At 41.4% G+C, this 22,988-nt stretch overlaps 1 protein-coding gene across 2 annotated transcripts in view; it reads left to right on the top strand.

Annotated features, from left to right (window-relative positions):
* The window catches only part of Mob3b (MOB kinase activator 3B), a 182,450-nt gene that overhangs the window by 127,894 nt on the left and 31,568 nt on the right, over positions 1 to 22,988 (top strand). For both annotated transcript variants that reach the window (XM_074051677.1, XM_074051676.1), the window contains one exon: positions 20,954 to 21,156. In XM_074051677.1, the coding sequence (XP_073907778.1) occupies positions 20,954 to 21,156 (203 nt within the window). The remainder of the gene's footprint in view (positions 1 to 20,953; positions 21,157 to 22,988) is intronic.

The raw sequence follows: 22,988 nt of genomic DNA on the forward strand, positions 1-22,988 counted from the left end.
CCCTCACATCACCTTCATGAATCTGTTATCTATCTAATTGGCATGGGATTATTTGAGCTTGAGTTTGACTTGTGAAATCTCCACTTATTACACATTTGACTCTAGATAAATTATTTGTGCCTCAACATTAAAACCTGGAGTTTGCCCACCTCATAAGAACCAAAATTAAATGGGAGTAAATGAGAAATCCTATGTGTATTAGCAAGTTCTTCAGTAGTCCTTCTGAGGCACCAGGCTCAGTTGTCAGGGTTTCAACATGCATGCATTCATTTCATCTTCATGACAGCCCTGAGAGTGAGGTTCTGTTACTACCTCCAAGGCACGGAGAAGAACACAACTTATCCAAATGAACACAGGCAATTGGAATCCCAGATCAAAGCTCTTAATTGCTTTACCTTTTGTATTAAAAAGTCTGAATGGTGCCCAGCACATAGTAGGCATATCATGTTGAACACATTCTTCTCCACATCCTTCCTCCTTCTCAACTGTTATGTTATTCAATTTATTCCCCCCCCATACCTTCTTACTTAGTAAAGTTTTATCTGTTTGTTTGCATGTTTCACACATAAAGAACACATAGCATCCCATCTTGGCAGCTTGTTAAATTATCATGGGACTTTTGAATAGGCTTTGAATGTGGGGATGGGGATGGGGGAAAGAAGTGAGAGGAGTTTTAGTGATTTTACTCCCCTGAAGGGACCACAGGAAGGACCCCATGTCTGCCAGTTCTGCTTCATAACGTTATAAGTGGCCCCTGAGTGCATCCCTTCATTTCTCATGGCACACTGGAGAGCCAGCCACATGTTGCTACAACTTCACATTTATCAGGTTTTTATTGTGTCTTGGGAAGGCAAGTTCTGGGGAATTCTTGGTCTTGTCTTTTCTCAGCCCAAGTAGGAGCCAAGGAGCCATTTGTCTGAGTCAGCATAAAGGAACTTATAATATACTTGATTTATTAGGTGTTTGTTTGTTTTTAATGCCTTAAGCTATGGGAGTTGGAGTGGGGGAGTGGAGATAGGCTGGCCCAGATCTCCTGAAAAGTGCACATCCCTTCTTAGCTTCTAGGATAACTAGTTTGAGCCTACCTGTGTCATGGAGAGCCAGGGGCTTCAGGAGAGAAGTCTACATACCAAAATAATTGACCTAATATCTGAAGCAACAGTATCCCACACAGCTGGATAATTAACTACGCTCTTTGGCTTTTTTCTTTTTTGTTTGTTTTGCTCCTTTTTTTTTACTCATCACATTTTAAAGCAATCCAGGAGTTGACCTAGTCCTAAGCAGAGGCAATAATAACAAATAATAACGTTTACAGTGCCAGACACTGGGCCACGCTGTAAACACGTGCAATGTAACTTCATCACCTGTGTGAACTGTGAGAAAGCTGATTCAGAAAGATGAAGTGATGGCTCAAGGCCATCCAACTAGAAGGGGGTGGGTGTCAGAATTATGAACCTAGGGTTTTCTGACTAAGACTAATGCTTCTCTTCACCAATAATACCTTTGCATATTCTTGAAGATTTGTGGGCCATCCCTGAAAGCGGGCATCTTTTTTTTTTTTCCTTTTTCTTTTATTATTCATATGTGCATACAAGGCTTGGTTCATTTCTCCCCCCTGCCCCCACCCCCTCCCTTACCACCCACTCCGCCCCCTCCCGCTCCCCCCCCTCAATACCCAGCAGAAACTATTTTGCCCTTATCTCTAATTTTGTTGTAGAGAGAGTATAAGCAATAATAGGAAGGAACAAGGGGTTTTGCTGGTTGAGATAAGGATAGCTATACAGGGCATTGACTCACATTGATTTCCTGTGCGTGGGTGTTACCTTCTAGGTTAATTCTTTTTGATCTAATCTTTTCTCTAGTTCCTGGTCCCCTTTTCCTATTGGCCTCAGTTGCTTTAAGGTATCTGCTTTAGTTTCTCTGCGTTAAGGGCAACAAATGCTAGCTAGTTTTTTAGGTGTCTTACCTATCCTCACCCCTCCCTTGTGTGCTCTCGCTTTTATCATGTGCTCATAGTCCAATCCCCTTGTTGTGTTTGCCCTTGATCTAATGTCCACATATGAGGGAGAACATATGATTTTTGGTCTTTTGAGCCAGGCTAACCTCACTCAGAATGATGTTCTCCAATTCCATCCATTTACCAGCGAATGATAACATTTCGTTCTTCTTCATGGCTGCATAAAATTCCATTGTGTATAGATACCACATTTTCTTAATCCATTCGTCAGTGCTGGGGCATCTTGGCTGTTTCCATACCTTGGCTATTGTGAATAGTGCCGCAATAAACATGGATGTGCAGGTGCCACTGGAGTAACAGTCTTTTGGGTATATCCCCAAGAGTGGTATTGCTGGATCAAATGGTAGATCGATGTCCAGCTTTTTAAGTAGCCTCCAAATTTTTTTCCAGAGTGGTTGTACTAGTCTACATTCCCACCAACAGTGTAAGAGGGTTCCTTTTTCCCCACATCCTCGCCAACACCTGTTGTTGGTGGTGTTGCTGATGATGGCTATTCTAACAGGGGTGAGGTGGAATCTTAGCGTGGTTTTAATTTGCATTTCCTTTATTGCTAGAGATGGTGAGCATTTTTTCATGTGTTTTCTGGCCATTTGAATTTCTTCTTTTGAGAAAGTTCTGTTTAGTTCATTAGTTTTGGGAGAATTTAGTTTTTTAAGTTTTAGTTTTTTAAGTTCCCTGTATATTCTGGTTATCAGTCCTTTGTCTGATGTATAGTTGGCAAATATTTTTTCCCACTCTGTGGGTGTTCTCTTCAGTTTAGAGACCATTTCTTTTGATGAACAGAAGCTTTTTAGTTTTATGAGGTCCCATTTATCTATGCTATCTCTTAGTTGCTGTGCTGCTGGGGTTTCATTGAGAAAGTTCTTACCTATATCTACTAACTCCAGAGTATTTCCTACTCTTTCTTGTATCAACTTAAGAGTTTGGGGTCTGATATTAAGATCCTTGATCCATTTTGAGTTAATCTTGGTATAGGGTGATATACATGGATCTAGTTTCAGTTTTTTGCAGACTGCTAACCAGTTTTCCCAGCAGTTTTTGTTGAAGAGGCTGCTATTTCTCCATTGTATATTTTTAGCTCCTTTGTCAAAGATAAGTTGCTTATAGTTGTGTGGCTTCATATCTGGATCCTCTATTCTGTTCCACTGGTCTTCATGTCTGTTTTTGTGCCAGTACCATGCTGTTTTTATTGTTATTGCTTTGTAATATAGTTTGAAGTCAGGTATTGTGATACCTCCTGCATTGTTCTTTTGACTGAGTATTGCCTTGGCTATTCGTGGCCTCTTGTGCAACTACCAATCTTGTAAGGTGGGAGGGAGAGGCAGAAAGAAAGCACAATGCTGGGAAAGACAGGGCTCAGAGGATGGGCCACCTACATGCTCCCAACATTTTGCCCAAAATCAATTTAAATGACAGGGAAACTCAATAGGACACTTCACCTGGGAAGTCCCCGTTGCTTCAGCTTTCACAATATAAAAATCTTATCTCTTTTTCTTTGCTTGGCCCTCCTAGAACATTGAAATTGGCCCTGAGGAGGAAATAAGAACCTATTTTGTTGAGGAAAGCTGTATACTAAAGCACCACTCCTAGCAGTGCCTCTAGACTGTGTGGTGGGAGAGGATTTTGACACAACTTGAAGGTACAGGAATTGACCCAGGTTTTCCCAGAAAGGCGTGGGTGGATTCTGTTGAATTAGCATGTCAGGAGTTTCACTGGGTTAATGTTTTATCCAATATGTCAATACGTTTAATGACATTGTGTTTGAACATTCCAAGACAGAATGAAACCATTTTTAAAAGAAGGAATGGCAGTAGGAATTACTTGGGTGCACTTTGGACTACATTGAAAAAATTTAAATTAAACAAAACACCAAATATACATTTAGACCAAAGAAATGTCTAAGCTTTATTCCTTGAGAGCTTTTTGACTCTTTCCATTCTTATAGTCATTTCAAGGTCTAAGACCCTATTTAGCTCTTTGGGAGAGAAATTCCTGGTGACTTTCATTCAGAACTTGTCTTGTATTTAATAGCTTCGAACTCATTTATATTTGGAGCTTTCTCTTCATGTGATTAGAAGCAAGAAAAGTTCTGTAGCCAGGTAGCTTGCACTCACTGTCTGGCTCTTCCAATACCATGTGGTGTGACCTTAGGCAGGAAACATGACCTTCCTCTGCATTTCTTCCTCTGTGAAATTCAGACCATAGTAGTACCTGCCAGGGAAGGGGTTGTTGTGAGGACTTATTGAGTTACCTGATGGTTCTGGCCCCGTCAGCACTCAGAAATTAGCAAATATTGTTGTCACTGTTATCACCAACATGAACCCACTAGGATCAAAAAATTTGAAATTGAAAAAAAACCCCAACTATTCCTAACAACACACTAGAACCTGTGAAGTTTTTAAAAATTTTATTATTTTTTGAGTTTGTATACATTAAAAAGATGAGGGGTCCTACATGTGTACAGTATAACTTGAAGAAGTTCACCCCCTCTATTATGTTCCCATTCCCCCTGTATTTTTTTATTTTCCCCTCTCTGAAGGTGTTTTCAAAAATTATCTGTTGTCTGGGAGTGGGAACTAGTGGGAAGGGGGAGGATGAAAGGAGACTGCAAAAGGGGGAATAAATGTGATCGAAGTACTTGATATGTATGTGTGTATGAAAACATAATAATTAAACCCATTAAAATTGTTTTTAAAAGGATGGGGGATAAGAAAGAGTAATACATGATGTGAATTTGATCAAAGTACATTATATGTATGTATGGAAATATCACAATGAAACCTCTTTGTATAACTGATATACATTAATAACAAAGAGAGAAAAATTACCTATTCCTGAGCTGCACTCAAGATCCAGTGAATCAGAAGGGGTCTAGAAATCGATCCTACTAGCAAGTAATGCAGGCAATTGTCCTCATCTTCTCTTATCTGAATATACTTCCAACAAACCATGGTATACTCCAGAATGTATTGAGAAGTTTAAAATATGCATACATTATATATGAAATATACATATTATATGTGTATGTATATATATGAAATATACACATTTTATATAATTACATAATAATTACACACAGGTGGTCTCCAGACTTCTTCTTGAACACCTCCCAACACAGGGAGCTCACTATCACCCTGAGGCAGGGCATCCCATTTTGGACACCTCCAGCAATATAAAAGTTTTTCTTTTTATTGACCTGAAAGGGATGGGGCTGCCTCTGGTCATAAGGAGGCAGAATAGACTAGTGAAAAGAGAACAAGCTTTGAAGTAAAAATGGTCTTAAAGTCCATTCCAGCACCTTTTAGCTCTGTGTCCTTAAGCGAGTATCTGCTATTTTCTTCTCCCTTTCATCTTCCAAATGACCATTTTTCAGATATTTGGACCTATTTTCAGTGTTTTCTTGACCTCATGGTACAACATCAATTTGTCTTATACTTTAGTCACACACCCAGGCTCTGCCCTGCCCAATTATATAATACCAGAGATGCATATGACTCCCAGGTGTGGTTCTGTGTCACACACTCAGGGAGTATAGCATGGCTGGCAAGGTCTGGGAACTTAGACCAGAAAGCCAAGGAGTGAGCTAAGGGTGTGAGAGGGAACAGATCTGGTACACCAAATCCCCAGCTTTCACCAACATGATCATTTGGCTAATCTGACTTCTTGATCTAATGGTTCTGGGACAAAACCCTGACTGTTCCTTTGGAGCTGGGACTAGCCACATCCTCTAAAAACACTAGATGGAGCCTTGGCCAACTCTTTCTCTGGGTTACTTTGTGCAGATGTTGATACCTGACCTTGGGGAGGGCAGGTAGCAAGAATGAGGGATATGTCCCCTTTGACCCAAACACAGATTGAGTTCATCCTTGTTACCTGAGCCCAGATCCAGGATGTCCTGGTACTAGAAATGCCTAATCTTTTTCAGTCTAGAATTGAGGTCTTTTGTACCCATTAGATGGGTCAGACAAAGAAATGCATAGGTTTTGAAGTCTGACTTCCGCAACTTGAAGGTCTTTATTACTAGGCATATACCTTCAGAGTATTTATATTGCTTCACTTCTCTGAGCATCACTTCCTGTATCTAGAAAATGGAAACATAAGTAATACCTACCTAATAGTGTTGCAGGGAGGATGAGGTAACTCTTAACACATTAAGTGATTGATACTTGTCAGCTTCTTGGATCAGGGGAAGAGATGTTAACTGATCTGGTGATTTGACTATGAGTGATTGGATTTCTTACCCTACCACCTGGAAAAGCAGAGCATCCAGCCCAGCCATTTCTCCATCCCACCAGTTGCCTACAGTTAGATGAAAACACTAGCCTATACACATCTGTAAAGTTGGCCACTCTTATTCTGGAGCAAATTTAAATAGCATATCAAAGGGAATAGAGGAAATATGAATGTCCTCAAGTACATTTGTCCACTTCTTGAACTTTTATAGATCACAGATCAGTTGTCTTACAGTTTCACAAACTCTGCCAGTGTTTTAAATTTACCATAGTAAGTATGGTCTGTCACTTTGAGCATCACTTGATAACTTGTTAGAAGTGCAAATTCTTGGACCCCATCCCAGATTAGTTTAAACTCTGGTGTGCCGCCCAGTGGTCTGTGTTTTAACAAGCCCTCTAGGTGCTTCTCATGGTTTCTATCTGAGAACACTGGTAGAGGTTAGCAGTGTCTCCTCTCTTCCTATCCCTGGCAGTTTTCAGGTCCAGATGACCATGCCATGTATTTTAAGCACCTCCACAACTTGAAGACAGCTCCAAAGAGAAAGACTCACTGTCTGTTCTGGGAAGGAGACCCATCTATTCATGCCTATGGCAGATATAATCTAAGCATAAGCTTAGGTCTAGAGAGGAGTCAGGAAACAAATATCCATTTTGGATGTTCAGACTACCGGATCAGGTGGCTTCCCCCACCTCCAAACCTTCCTTCCTTATCTCTTGACCACTGGTCATGATTCTCTGATGGGCAATGATAGTAGAAAATACTTACCAAGCTCTGCTTGTTTCACTACTTTGTTTTCTATTTGATTCTCACCACACATTGAGGTAGATTCTACTAGTCTCCCCATGTCCTATATAGCAGAACTGAGCCTCAGAGAGGCTAAGTCCCATTTGTTCAAGGCCCTGCAGCTAGGAAGTTACAAAGGACTTGAACTCAAGTGTGTCTGACAACAGATTCTGTGACTCTCTAACCATCCTCCTCAGTTGGTTAAGCAGGCTATCCTCTTAAGCCAGGAATATACACAAAGGAAGTTTTTTAGGACTATGGTTTTTTAAACTTTAACATGGATCAGGATTGCTGGAGAACATCTTAGAATACAGGTTACTAAACCCTAATCGCAAAGTGTTTGACAGGGCTGCTGTATGAAGACCCTGGAATTTGCAATTCTGACAAGTATCCAGATACTACTAGTAGGCTGGTCCACCCTTTAAGAACCACTGCTGCTGGGTGCCAGTGGCTTACACCTGTAATCCTAGCTACTCAGGAGGCAGAGATCATGAGGATCATGGTTCAAAGCCAGCCCAGGCAAATAGTTCATGCGACCCTATCTCCAAAAACCCTTCACAAAAATAGGGCTGGTGGAGTGGCCCTGAGTTCAAGCCCCAGTACTGAAAAAAAAAAAAATCACTGCTCTGAACTAGTGATTCTCAATCAGGCTGTCCATGCAATTCTGGGGAATTTCAGATTCAATTGCTATAGCACAGGACACTGCCATTCACTTTTTTCTCTTTTACATTTCTCTGCTAATCAAATGCATAGACAAGACCGCAAATCACTGTTACACTCAAAGGGAAGATGACTGACTACTGTTTACAGCTGTGATTCTTGAGTCCTTTGTCAGTTTCTCCAACTGAGGCATGCACACTGTCAGAAACTTAATGAGGAAAGGAGGGTCCACTGCAAGATAAGTAGTGTGCAATAATTTTATTTCAAGATTTGGGGAAATTTTTAATATTTTCTACAAGACAAACAGACCTATTATGGTGTATAGTTCAAACACATATATGCTATTATGGGATTTAACCCACTTCTACGAATCTAGTCAAGAAAAATTGTCAGAGACTAGCTGCCAAACTTATACATAAGTGTCATCTAAACACTACTTTGTCTTGATAATAGGTGAATGTGTACAGTGAGCTTGTGATGATTCATTTTTCAAAGAATATTGAATACTCATGATATAATGAAGGTTACATGTAGAAAGGAAGATAAAAACTTGAATACATAGTATTATTCCACTCCTCTTTCTTTAAAAAAACAATGTACACACATACACATGCACATACTGAAGACAAAAAAGTAACACACCAAAACACTGCAAGTAGCTATTTCCTGGTGGGATTATAGATGATAATGAAATTTATATTTGATGTCCTTTTCTAAAACAACATTACATTTACGTTTAGAATTAAAAAAATTTTAGGCAGTCACGACTTTTATAATTAGATGTTCTGCAAAACCTATCTGAAACACAAACCATAGATTTATAAGTTAGAATTTTTTTTGAGAACTAGAAAACATTTTAAATTACTAATTATGGTCCTTAAGGATGCTGTTATGCCCTTGGGCCCAGGAAATATAAGAAATTCATAGGAACCTAGGTAGGTAGTGCTGATCAAGGGGGCTTTGGCAAGGTGGTTCTCTTAGTGGAGGGCCAGCAGCAGTATGTCCTGGGGCCACTCAGAATGTGGGGGTAGGGAAGGGAACAAAGCTTTTGTTCTCTCCTGCAGTGAGTACAGCTGGCCAACAGTGAGTCTGAGACATCATTAAAGCATCACTGTAGTTAGTTACTGTGTCATAGATCAAATGCACCATATCAAAGGAAGTTTAGCACTATCTGTGTGCACCATGCAGTTATGCAGGTGGTAAAAAAATCAAGCATATGTAACTTTGGGATGACCTATAAACATTAAAGAAGGCAGAAGACTCCTGTGTTACAAAACACCAAGCCCATTTGCCTTCATCACCCCTGTCTGTCCATATTCCCAGGAGTTGCCTCCAGAAAACAAGCAAATGGTCCCTTCTGCATATTTGTCTAATGCAGCACAAGAAAGCATGACTATGCACCACAGCAGGAGCCTAAACTGTGAGATACTCAAAGGCAGTGTTACTACAGTAATGGTTTTCAAATATGGCCAACAGATATTTTCTATGCCACCAACATCTCCTCTATATAACAAGTAGACACTGCTAAACCATTGACATGTGGCAATGTCACTTCCCAGTTGTGCCAGGTCTTTGAGGGAAGTCAGAATTCTTGACCTTTGTGTTATTGTTCTCATTTTTTTTTTAATGTTGGCAGCATTTCAAAAAATGCATAGTCCAAAGAAAACATTTGCTGGCCAGCTTTCGCCTATAGTTATCAGAATCTCACCTCTGCCCTTAAACCTCAAGTCCTACAGAGGCAAATGCTTTGGTCACCTGCCTCCTCTCACTCCTCTTTCCAGCCAAATTCCACCACTAAATTCCAAAAGACAAATTTCCCGAGCTCTCAGACTCTTCTCAAAAGTCATGTTGCATAAGGACCTTGAAATTGGCTAATGGCCTACCAGTAATTTATTTCAGTTGCAGTTTTTAAAAACTCTATCAAGAGGTACTTTTTTTGATGATAAATTTAATGCTTAAAAAATAATTTTAAATGAACTGCTTTGTTTTTTGAGGGGTAGAGGATATAATATTTGAGAAATGTATGCTTGGATGGACCAGATCTGGACTGAAATTCCAGCTCCACCATCTTTATCACCTCTTTTAGCTCCTTACAACACACTTATCACAACTAAAGACGTAATGGCAGAACATTACTATTAGTAAACTCCTCACTGAATTTAGAGTTTATTTTCCCAAATGCCCTTTTTCTTCTCCTGCCTGAATTTCACCCATGATACCAGTTGTTTGTAGTTGTCTCAGTCTTTCCTTGTTTATAATGAACTTGAAAATTCAAGGGGTAATGATCAGGTGTTATCTAGAATGTCCTCAGTTTAGGTTTGTCTGGCATTTTTTCAGAGTTAGATGGCATTGAAGTGAAATGACTTCATCACGTCACATCAGAGGTACATGCTGTGGACCTGATGAATCACTGTTGATGTTAATCAAGGTCACTTGGCCAAAGTTTTGCTTGCCAGGTTTCTCCATTGTAAAGTTATTCCCCACTGCAATACTGTACTCTGGAACCAAGCCCAAAGACTGCACACACTCCAGGGCTCCTTTGCCTTCAGAGAAGAGGCTCTGAATGTATTATCTGGAATCCAACTACATGGGCAATTTGTCACCTCCTGACATATCAGTATGGACTCAGAGATATTTATTTTACCAAAAATAAAAAGGAATCCTGATTTCTGGATTCTCTTGAAAGATAGGCAATCCTAGACCCATTTCCTACTGTACAACATTTATCTAAGGCTTTCCTTTGTAATATACTCACCAGGTTGTCAAAGTCCATACCACTCCCTATGACATTCCACCCAGGCTAATTTTTGATCCTTTGCAATCCCTAAAGGCTTTTGATATGTGAGTTCAAAACATATTGAAGTAAATCATTCACCAAATTACACAGCCTAGTCCATGAATGTAGGTCAGGTCTAAGTGATCAGACTTTGGAGCAGCATTTCAGGTCTCATCCTGATCTCACTAACTTACCTTCTGATTCAGGTGCAATAACTCACCATTGCTTGCTGAGCTCCTGCCTTGCTCACCCTTCCATTTCAGGTGGAAACACTGGACTGCCTTCACTCTCAACCTTTCCCTCCACCCACCTGTGGGTGGTTCTGCCTTGAACTCCTTTGTCATGTTTCCCTTTCTTAGACCCATTCTGTCTGGAGAGATCCCCTGAGAGTTACATTCTAGCTTCAGATTAACTTTCTCGGTCTCTATTCCTTTCTCGCTCTGCAAAGCACCTCTCAAGTTGGGCTCCCATCATCCTTCTTTTTGGATCTCCCCCACCCTTTCTAAAGAGATGAAGTTCAGGGACATAGTTCAATGGTAGAACACTTACTTACCATGCACAGAGTATTGGATCCCATCCTCAGAATTACAAAATAAATGAATTAGTATCAATTACTTTTTCTATCTTCTCCCTTGTCTTTTCCTCCCTCCCACCCCCATTATGTATCTCAGGATTGTTTCTCAATCAGTTCTGGCTTATTGCAAACTTCAGAAACTGGAAAACTACCTTTCCATTTAGATGAAAATAGACGCTTGAATGTAAGTATATGGTGCATTGGAGGAAGGGAATGCTTCTTCTCTACTGTCAGTAAAAACCTGATAGAAAGACGCATTTGCCTCTGAGGAACCGAGAGGTAAATGTGCATTAATTCTCACTGCAGCCTTCCTGCTGTGGACATGACAAGGTTACGCATGGATGGTCTATGGCAGCTCCTTAGGGATCTTTCCTCAGAGCAGTGGTTCTCAGACTGCAACTCAAAAGCCACTGCTAGGAGTTAGAAAACGTAAGGGAAGCCCAAGCAGCAAAACTATTCATCACCCCTATTTTACATTGGTTTATGTGGCCCAATGTTCATTTATTTACTGTCTTAGTCCACTCTGGCTGCTATAACAGAAATACTTCAAACTGAGTGACTTATAAATATCTAGCATTTATTTCCACAGATCTGAAGCATGAGAAGTCCAAGATCAAGGCACTGACAGATTCAGTGTCTGGTGAGGGCCTGCTTTCTGGTTCATAGGTAGCAGTTTCAGTAACATCACATGGAGAAAAGGAAAAAGAGCTTGCTTTATACAGGCACTAATACCATTTATGAAATTTCTGCCCATATGACCTAATCATCTCCTAGTACCTCCTAGTACCATCATTTTGGGGGTTAGGATTTCAGTGCATGAATTTGAGGAGGATTATAAACATTCAGTCCATTGCATTCACCCAACAAATACTTGTTGGAAACCACCATGTTCTGGTACCCACTAGATGCCAGGGATTTCACATTAATAGACACATTCCCTGTCGTTACAAATGTTTAGTCTATCAAGAAACAACAAAAAGAGACAATAGAAGATGATGTGGTAAGTATCACTGTGGGAGAAGTACAGGATGTTAAGATATGCCTAATTGGACTGAGGGCAACGTGGGCCAGGAGGACATTCTAGAGAAAGTGACAGCTAAATTGAAGTCTAAATAAGGAAAGGGAATTAGCTAGACAAAAAGAAACTGGGGAAGAAGATTCTAGCTGCTACCACTCCAGGATGTAGCAACTCCCAGAAGTGAGCAAGAGAGAGGATCATAGCTAATGACTGGAATATTAGGTGCAAGTTGAAAAGATCCAGAGATGATGATGATGAAGAGAGATGCTCATGTATGAAATCAGGTTAAAATAGCTTTCATTTCACCTTAAGACAGCAATAGGAAGCTGCCAGTTTCCTGCTTAGATTTGCATACTTGGAAGATTCCCCACCTGCCAGGTGGAGATGGAGGAAATACAACAGACAGGAGCTCATTTAAGGTGGAGCTATGTGTACCGGGCAGGAGGTGATGGCAACTTGGGCTAGGGAAGGGACAGTGGGGCTGGAGAGAGGCCTGCAGATTAGAAACTATTCAGACAGGACTTGGTACTTACTGCCCTCCACATAATGGGAGAAAGATCCTGCTGGTGAGTAAAGAATCTAACAATATCACATCCATGACAAGGACTCTGGACCATTTTCACATTTGAACTGGGGCTTCATGCTAAACATACTGATTCTTCAGCCTAATCTGAAGTTCATAAACATCTTGTTCTCAGTTTACCCCATCCCATTTAGCCCATTTGCTTTTCAGCAGCTGGGCAGGTTTGAACTACTAAGGGGTTAGTTAGTGAGTTAGCTAGCTAGCTAGTTAGTTTTTTGAGACAAGGTTTCACTATGTGGCCCAGGCTGGTCTCAAATTCATGATCCTTCTGCCTCAATCTCTTGAGTGCTGGGATTACAGATGTGTACCACCACATCCAGCACTTGGGCTTGTTATTAATAGCTTTTATTGTCAATCAAAAATAATTTTCTCAGGTTTTCTTGGGTCTTAGTCTGCATCCACCTCCATGTCCATGCCACAACAGTAGAGGGCAAAGACAGACATCCTGGAGATGCAGTTGAGGAACAGCTTCGGGCAGCTGGGAGGTGGTGCTGGGGGTGCAGAGGAAAGTGTGACAGCAGGCATACTGTATTTACAGTTCTTCCTTTGGGTAGCTGATACAGCACTTCCTGCACCTGGAAAATGGCATGTCTGAAAGGATTAACAATCTGTTTAGAACATATAATCACGTTAGTCTTTGCTCCTTTGTTTTGGTCCAACCACCATGATAGACTGGAGGGTAACACAAGGGCGCTAGGGAAGGGCAGAGGAAGGGAGGTGGAAGATAGAGTGGTAGCCAGTTTATTTCTAACCATTTGCAGCTGTCAGTCTGTTTGGGGGACATTTTTTTTTTTAGGCAGAAGAACAAAGTCTTCCTGCACAAGATTGTTTTCTTTGGCATGATGAACAGACACTTTCTTGAGGAACACACTGAGATAACACAAAACATCTGCTAAAAGGATTCAGTCCTCCACAGCTGAGTTTTCATCAGCATCAGCAAGAGCATGAGGCTTCTTTAGATAAATATATATATATTATGTATATATATGTTATATTGTGCAAGAGGCAGGGGAATGTGGATGTATATGAAGGGGAAAGAATAAACTAAGAGGCAGGGATGTGTATTTTTACGAAACATCTGTGTTCATTTTTTCCCCCTTGAGATCCAATTGCATTTTGTTTTGCAAGTATTCTGGAAATGGCATGTTCTCAGCCACACTGCCAGAGGAGGTCTGTTTTCTTTTCCCACGTGTGTGGGATGTTGTTTTTATTCATGAGCTATTGAGAATGAGTGATTTTTATGACTTGTAGAGGGATTTTCACATGTACACTTCTATTACTGGACTCTAAAGACAAAAAGGACAGTGCAAGTGCTCTCAGGTAGGACTAACAGTTTAAAGGAAAAATGTAGACAGTGCTGGTTGTTGTTACTGTCAAGCCATCAGGGACCCTGAAGGATTGGCCAGGGCATTAAATTTCATCATGCATCATGTCAAGTTCCCTCGATAGCTCACGTGATGTTCCCACAAATCACATTTCTTCCTAATCTCCTTTCCAGGAGAAAGTTTGTCCTTTGGGGAAAAGAGCTTCACCTGTCCTGTTTCATTTGCCTCTCTGATGCCTTCTTGACTTTGATGAGGAAGAGCCATCTTTGTAACAGTAGTATCTCCCACCATCCACTAGATGCCTTCTGTGTGCCTGCCAGCACTGCACTTCAGTCTCGTGAACAGCTAGGTATGGTCACTATTCCTGAAATAAGGAAACAGCCTTTTGGATGTTAGAGAACCTGCTCAAGGGTTCCACAGCTGGCGTTTGAAGTCAAGTATGATCCGTGATGGAGGCAGTGGTGTATGCTTTCAGAGGAAGTAAAAGCAGACTACCCTTTTCCATCTTCATCTCTTAACAAGTTTCATTTCTTCAATTTTGTCAGAATTTTGTCAGTTGGGTTGGAGTGAGATAAAAGGAGCCTTCAGAACTCTGTCAAGCTTACTGGCAGTGCGGAAAAAGCACAGGCTCTGAAATCTGGCAGACTTGAATACAGATCCCTTTTATCACAAATTATCTCTACAGGTCTTGAGTCAGTCCCTTCACCTTTCTGAGCTTTGATTTCAGAGTAAGCAGATGGTGGAGGAGCTTAACTCTCACCCCAATAGCTGGCAAATATTTATTTCACACTCATCTTGTTCCAAGTTCCATGCTGGGCACTAAGGAAACATCTGTGAAGGGCACTGATACAGTGTTTGTCCTCATGGAGGGCTCAGTCTGGTGGGGTTGGGTAGGGGGACATAGAACTGAGGCAGGGATTCCCACCGTAGTTTGCAGGTATCATGTGTGATCTTTGCTCAGGAGGACCTCAGCAACAGGGTAGCAGATCCCAGGGAACCTGAGTCCAGGATGAGGAAAGGCCTTGAGCTGAGCTAAAGAAAGAAGAGGCATTGACAGGTGATGGGGAGGGGTGAGTGTCTGCCACCTGCTTGAGGACTTGTTATGTTTGGGGACAGTTCTCTGGAGTCCATGGAGACATGTCCTTATGGTCCACATCTGCAAAGCACAGGTTCATCCCAGCACCGGTCACAGGCCACAGTCTCATTGCCAATGTTGACCTTTCTCTTCAAGAGAAAATTATGAAAGCAGGAATGAGCAGCCCCTAGCTCAGAAACTTCCCTTTAGGTCTTATCCAGCTTTGGGGCCTTGGCCATCTAAAGCATTTCTGCCTTCTCTGAGGAACTCTCTTTAACCTCTATAACAGAATAAAAGGAACAACACAGCCATGTAGACAACTTATTTTCTTTCAGGGGTGCCTGAAAAGGAAAGATCCAATGGAATATTTGAGGGTTTAGTGGAGGGAGAGGAAAAGAGGGATACACGAAGAAAGAAAACTGGATTTAGGCTCAGAAATTATTGGAATTTTTATTTCATTTTGTTTGGGAAAAAGGAGACTTACTGAGTCAGAGATGAAAGGCAAGTCTGCATGGGGCCCCAGAGAAATTATTATAGTCTATGCTCAATTTAGCTCTCACATTGAATGTGGCTTGCAGATCAGAAAGCTGCAGTTAGATACATTCATAAACTCAGCTGGGCTCTGTCAAATGCTGGTTCCTGACCGAGTAGCAAGTCCTCCTGAGCAGTAGCGAAAGTTATGCGGCTATCTCATCAGGCCTTCCACAAAGGCTCCAGGCCTGCAAACTCACCTCACCCTCTACCTTCACCTCAGTTCCCTGTCCTGCCTCCTCTTGGGCCTGGCTACTCAGCAAACTCTAGTCTAGCTTTGAGTCTAATTGTTGAGCAAATTCCTGCTGGAGCCTGCTATAAATGATTGGTTTGAATTCTGACCTCTGCCAGGCATGTTGGTTATCTTCTCTCATTTTAGAAACCAAGCTCAGCCTGGCCTTGTTTCAGGTTTGCTAACTCCCGTTCAGTAATGACCCATTGCAGAACCCATTGCAGAGACCAGGCCACACTGCATGACTCAAGAGCATCCAGGTCCAAGGTCATCTATCAATCACTTCTTTGGGAAACACTCCTCTGAACACATTTTCTCATTTCAGTCCAACTTCTTGGAGTCTTGAAAATTTCCAACTTTAGTCTGAGAATCAGAGGATGTGTTGCAGCTCGGAGTGGAATAGAGGAAGGCCATGCTCTGAGATTCATTATTCATTGCACATCACTTAGAGACCATCTGGGCAAAGGTTGTTTTCCATATCATCTGTTCCTATCTAACTGTCTGGAATTATTGTCATGGGTTTGTCTGGGTTATTATAAGACTAGTCAAAGTTTAACTCCAAGCCCTTAAGACATATAATCTATTTTACTGAAGATTGTTGGTTAATATTGTCTGGCATTAACTTTCTAAATGAGTACAGTGACTGAAAATTAACTGTCACCACCCCCAAAAAAACAGATTGAAGGAGAATAGAGAAGGTTTTTTTTAAAAAAAAAAGGAGTTTCAGATTCTTTCTTCTTTTCTCCATAGACTGGATCAAAATGTTCTTCATCACAAAGTTCTCCTCCCTTCCCTCAAAAGCAGTTTGCAGCCTTCCATGCCAGGACTATAGCAAGCTCTGTCAAAAAGCTATCATTTCTGCTGTGGACTTTTTTTTCCTCCCCTAAATAAGAGATGATGGAATCATATCTTGACGCAGTAGGACCTCTGCTGTTTTCTAATTCAATTTTCATTGATGACCTATTCCCTGCCTTGCTGGTACTGGGACTTTTTAAAAGTAGAATCAAAGCATAAAACAACCCCTTTGTTCAGAGAATTTACAGCAATACTAGGCATAAGTATAAGAAGCTTACAGAAATTAATGCAAGGCAGAAGATAACACAGGGCTTAACTGATGACCTGCCACTCTTAAGTTCTTGCAAGTTCAAAAGTGATGTGTTAATGTCATGACTGCTCTCCTAAAAATAACCATGCAAGAGGAATTGAATCCCAAAGTATGCTGAAGAACATTTATCTGTCAATAAAGTAAGTAAAATGGATAGCTCACAATACAGTGCTTACTATCTGCAGGGCATGAAGCAAAGCCTTTTATATATTTATTTAATCCCCCCAACCACATCTTGAGCTAGAGATAACACTACTGCATCCCTGTGTGTTTTTAGATGAGGAAACTTAAGTTTACAGCAACTAAGACATTTGTATATGGCTGCATTGTTATTAAGTGGTAAATCCAGAATTCTAAGTGGTCTGATTACAGACTCTGTGTTTTAAACCAATAGGTAATATGGGGAAAGGGAAATCCAAAGTTAACTAGACTTTTTGCACAGGTATTCTCAGATCTTTACTGTGCTTGGCTATATTGTCAACCTTTATGGAAGAAGAACTTTGCAAATGTATTTGACCTCATATTTTCAACCAAATATCTTCCAGAATTAGTTTTTTTAAAAATATGCAGTGAGAATTCCTAAAGTGCATGGGCCATAGCATCTTATTCATTCAAGAAAGGCTGAGAGGGAAAAGGTGGGGTTTGGCTCTGGTCCTGATGCAGGTTAAGTGCTGCTCCATGGACTGCATGGACTGCCCTGTGCCAGACCCAGCCATACTCAAGTTCAAGTGCAGGCTGCCATTGCCACTAACCAGGCATCCATTTCAGATAATCTATTATCCATTCATTCTTCCTACTGCTACACTGTACTCTTTTTAAATTATGTATTTGAGATCCTTCTGCAAGCGAGTTAAGTGGAGCCATGCAGTGGTACAACAGTCCTCTATTCCTTGCCACCATAGGGTCTGGAGTAATCAGATGCAGATGAGCCTGAGCTCATTTAGCTATATGGACTGGAGCAAATACTAAGCCTTAGTTAACTTTGTTTTAAAAACCTAAATAATAATATCACTGCTCAGGGCATCATTGGAACTAAATGCTATCACATATGCATGTATCTGGCCCTACTCAGGGTTCCTGGTTCTTTGGCTTTTTTATGGAGATTTGATACTTCTTTGCAGCACCATCAAGATCAATCAATTTTCTGTCACTAAAGGGAGAGGGTCAGAGGGCTTAGTCTTGTCCTACCTTGCAGCCAAAAGACCAGTTACAAAGGATGAGAAATCCCAGAATTTATTAAAGCAGGCAGGTATGATACAAGTCCAATACATCTGGAGGAGCCATCCCTTCCATTTCATTGTCCACCTTCTGAAAGATGCTTATTTAAACCACACATGCAAATCTGAATATCTACAGACGTCAGAGAAAGGGGCTAAAATAGTATACAAGCTCTGAAATTGGCTCCTGAACCATCAATAGTCAAGTGAACCTCCCAGATGTTTGCTGCAGTTTCCTATTCTCAAGCCCACACTGGGTGAGCTGGGATTTCATCTTTGGCTTAGCTGAGAACCCCATGAGGTCCAGGCTCCCTAGGACTCCCAGTTTCTTAGCTTGCAGAGTTGGACTGGAGTGACCATGATGGAGCATGAGCATGTCTTGACTTGAACCATTTGCACCTTTCACTTTTGAAGAATTAACCTAGAAGGTAACACACATGCACAGGAAATCAATGTGAGTCAATGCCCTGTATAGCTATCCTTATCTCAACCAGCAAAAACCCTTGTTCCTTCCTATTATTGCTTATACTCTCTCTACAACAAAATTAGAAATAAGGGCAAAATAGTTTCTGCTGGGTATCGAGGGGGTGGCGGGGAGAGGGAGGGGGAGGAGTGGGTGGTAAGGGAGGGGGTGGGGGCAGGGGGGAGAAATGACCCAAGCCTTGTATGCACATATGAATAATAAAAGAAAAAAAAAAGAATGAATTACATGTAAGGAAAAGGATGGTAGAAGTCAGGCCCAACGTCGCAGATAGAACCAAGAGATTCTAGCCTGGGGTCCTAGCTATCTGGATCTAAATCCCTCCTGTATTTGCCAGCTGGGTGACCTTGGGTGGGTACATAATTTCCCAAAGTTTGTTTACTCATCTGTGAGATGGAAACAATCATTTAAGGACTATTCTGGGGACTCAAGCAAGTAACCCATGCGAAGTGCTTGGCATGGTTCTTCTGACATGTAAGTTCTCAGTAAATATTAGCTTTTACCATTAGTCCCAGGTCCATGGCTTCAAGGCCTGGGCTGGAGAAGCACATTTCTCCTTGTAGGCAGCAGAGTATATTAGTTGATCTCCTGTTGTCTCCGAATGGGGCTTCTGATGCTGTGGACTTTTCCCCTGTCCTTCTCTCCCCATCTCATTTCATTTGCTTGTTTATGTTTATATACTCAGTGTACCAAGCACTCAAGTGGTGTTTCTCACGAAGGCAAGTTCCAGACAAACACACCTATACACTAGATTTTAGTCAGGCTGACTTGGTTCAAATTCTGTCCCTGCCACTTTTTAGCAAGATAATTCATGCCTCAGCGCCTCTGTTTTATTCAGCTGTGAAGTGGGAATAATAAGATGTGCCTTACATTCAACCTTGGGGCAATAGTTACAGGACTTCCCTTCTGAAGTTAACACACCTGTCTTAAAGGGGATTCCATCACCTCTTCAGAGCACTTGGGCTTCTTGGAAGACTCCAAATCCTCTCCCAAACCACAGTGGTGCAGAGGCAAAGAAAGCCCACAAGCCTCTCAGGTGGCTGCCCTCTACTTCTCCCTGGCTTCTCCTCGGTCTCTTCCCCAAATCCCAACGTCTGTTGTCCAGATGGTCAACTGCTAAAGCGAGCCTGAGACTCACTCTGCGTTCATTTCATATGTTGCCACTTTGTTTTTGAAGAAAAGCCGGTATCACTGTGAGGACCCTGGGGAGGCAAAGCCTGTCACTGCCAATTGCCAGACATGTTCCTTCTCTCTCATCTTGCCCTACATGTCCCAGGTGATTCCCTTGCAGAATGTCTCACAGCAGACAGCTGCTCCAGGTCCCTGTGGAGCCAAGAACAGCAAAACCCTTGGTTTCCTGGGAACCTGTAGCATGCCCTGAGCACAGCTCTAAAGTTCTGCTGGAAGGCAGGTGCTCTTGTCAGTCTTTTCTTAACAAGGGAGTTTTCTTAAATCAACAGCTAGATGTAGCTCCTGACCTTCCTCACAAAGAGAAGGTAGTGAGCTTCTACTATTTTCTGGCCACTGAAGGACATCACAGATACCCTCTCAATCATGCAAGGAAGCATTTCCTATGGTTCCTCTTTGCAGACAAGAAACCAGAGGTTATACATGGTCACACAGCTGGGAAAAGAGCAGAGCAGGAATTCAAACAAAGTCTGTTTAACTTAGACATCTGTTACTACGTGCTGCCACTTGAGGACCGTGTAAGTAACAAGAGTGTCAGTAGCATGTAAAAGGGAGAAAGGAAGCAGGCTGTGATTCTGCTGTGTGTTGCTTTGACCAAGCTGGGAGTGGTGGTCATCAGAATTGAAATCTGAGTGACTCCTCCAATCACTCATCCTTTCTGCATCATAAACACATAATACGCCCCCATCTCTTACCTTCCTCAAAGAGATGAAGGGAAATGAGTAGGGTGCAAAGTATCGGTGGCATTTGCCCATCTCAGAAACCGTGTACCTCAGGAAATGTTTTGGATCAGAATTTGCAAATAGGTAGCTTACAGGCTGAGTCTAACCTAGAGAGATGTTTTGTTTGAACCCATGATATTTTTTAAAAACTAACATTTAGTATTGCTTTTTAATTGCTAACATTTTTTAATGAAGCACATTTATGTAGAAGCTCAGATTTCTGAGTTACCTTGAACAATCAGAATCTTTAACAACCCTGGGCCTTAAGCCCCACTAAGCCACTATTGCCTGTACTTGAGCAACTTCCCCTTTGGAGGGAGTGCCAGTCCTCCCCTGTAGTATCACCTTCCTTCCACCAGTTGTCTTATTTTAAAGTAAGAGGAAAACAAGCTTTCTCATCATGGTTTCAGGCCCTTTCTTTTTGCTTTTTCAGGTGTTCCGTTCCCAAAGAACTTTCTTCAGATCTGCAAGAAGATCCTGTGCCGCCTTTTCCGGGTCTTTGTCCACGTCTACATCCATCACTTTGACCGGGTCATTGTGATGGGTGCAGAGGCCCACGTCAACACCTGCTACAAACACTTCTATTACTTCGTCACAGAGATGAACCTCATAGACCGCAAGGAGCTAGAACCCTTGGTAAGTGTCACTTGCAGTAAGGGTCCCAGAGTAACTCCCAGGAGCTCAGCCATTTGTTACAGCTGCCAGCCCCATGGAGAATGTCCACTAATGGTTACCTGTCAGCTGGAGGATTGCAGAATTGGACAAGGTTGAGTCAGCAAAGGACCAGGGGATGCCAAAATGTCCATTGCTACCAAATGGGTATCTTAGGTTGCTCTCTGAAGGTGACAAATTGTAGTGGGAATGTAATGGTTTAGGCAGGAGAAAGTAGCTTTGGTTCTCAGCTCTGAAGTCATTCACTTATTTAATTTCCTAAAGGGCATCTTGTTCTCTCATGTTACTTCACATTATTAATTAATGGTGACAGAAATATTTTCCCAGTTGGTATATGAGTATCTGGCACCTATTATGTGCCAACTGCTAGGCACACAAAGTCACGTAAAACTACCTTTGACATTGAGACAGCAGTTAAGCTCCAAACAAGAATAGTTTCATAGGGACTTCATTTTTCACACTGAATTGTCTGTGGTGAAGCTATAGAGGGTGTATTAGAATGTGGTATATTTGAGATAAAACTCTAGCATTATTATACAGGTGAACAGGGTCTACTCTTACTTTCTTTGTAAGCTATTTTTTATCTTTGGACCCAGTGTGTGCCTTGGAAATCAAGGATTCTAAAAGCCCCATTATAACAGGTGGTACTTTAATGTGGCTTCTTTCATCATAGCTATTTCTAGTTGGCTCTGCTGAGCACTTTTTTATGCAGTAAAATACATTGCTTTGTATTGAAATCATGCTTTTTTCTTGAAACAGTTAAAGTGGCATTTTTGCTAAATATAGCTGACAGAGCTACAAAGTTTCATCCAAGGCCACTTGAATAATGACCAGAATGCTAGGGCAAGGATTTGCTTTTGCTACTTTGTATCCCTTTGTCTTTATCTACATGTTTAATTATAGGTTTTATTATTATTTAGGTACACAGAGGCTAACAGGTCAGATGACTATGATTATGGTGTGTTTATGTTATATACACCAAGAGAAAGGGGTCCTATCACACTCACACCACCCCACTGCCTCTAGCTGCCACACAAGGAAGTGCCGGGTCAGCCAGAAGACAGAGGGAGCAGGGGAAACATGGATGAGAACTGTTATTGGAGTTTCCACAGGAAAGGAACTGGCAAGGCAGGGTAAACAGGCTTATGATAGGCAAATTTAAATAAACTCAGCAGCTTCTGGAGCACAGGGCTAGACTGTCCCTAGCTCTATGTTACCTGGGCCTAGAGTGGTTAGTGTGAGAGCCTGATGGAGATGGTTGGGGTGTGGGCTCTGGATCAGCTGGCTTGTATTGGCTGATGTGTGAACAACTCAAGGGTGAATTGTTTGTCATCTCAGGTATTGGCTAGCTTGCTTCCAGGGTAAGCAAGGCCCTTGATGTTAAAGAATCAAAATACAAAAAATAAAAGACATGTTTAGTGGAGTTCAGTACCTATATCAGGAAAAGATGTTGGTGAATTTTATATGTCAGCTTTAAAATTTCTCAACTAACAATCTATGATTGTGCTATGGTAATATATGACAAAATATATTTTTTGTATCACTCAGTTATTCTGGAACAAAGCAAGAGTTTTTAAGTACAATTGAGATGTCTTTTATATACCACTGGCTAAAAGTTAAGTTTTCTTCACTATCCTTTACAACAACTTTCTAGAAAGCTCTTGGGGACTGCACTGAGATATCTCTGAACATATCTGGACAACCCATATGGAAAGAAACCATAACATATTGGTGGTGGAGTTTTGCTAGTATGTTCTTTAGAAAGACTGTTGAAGCCAAACAGAAACTACAAGAAG

The sequence above is a fragment of the Castor canadensis genome, chromosome 13 (assembly GCF_047511655.1).
Source record: "Castor canadensis chromosome 13, mCasCan1.hap1v2, whole genome shotgun sequence".
NCBI lineage: Eukaryota > Metazoa > Chordata > Mammalia > Rodentia > Castoridae > Castor > Castor canadensis.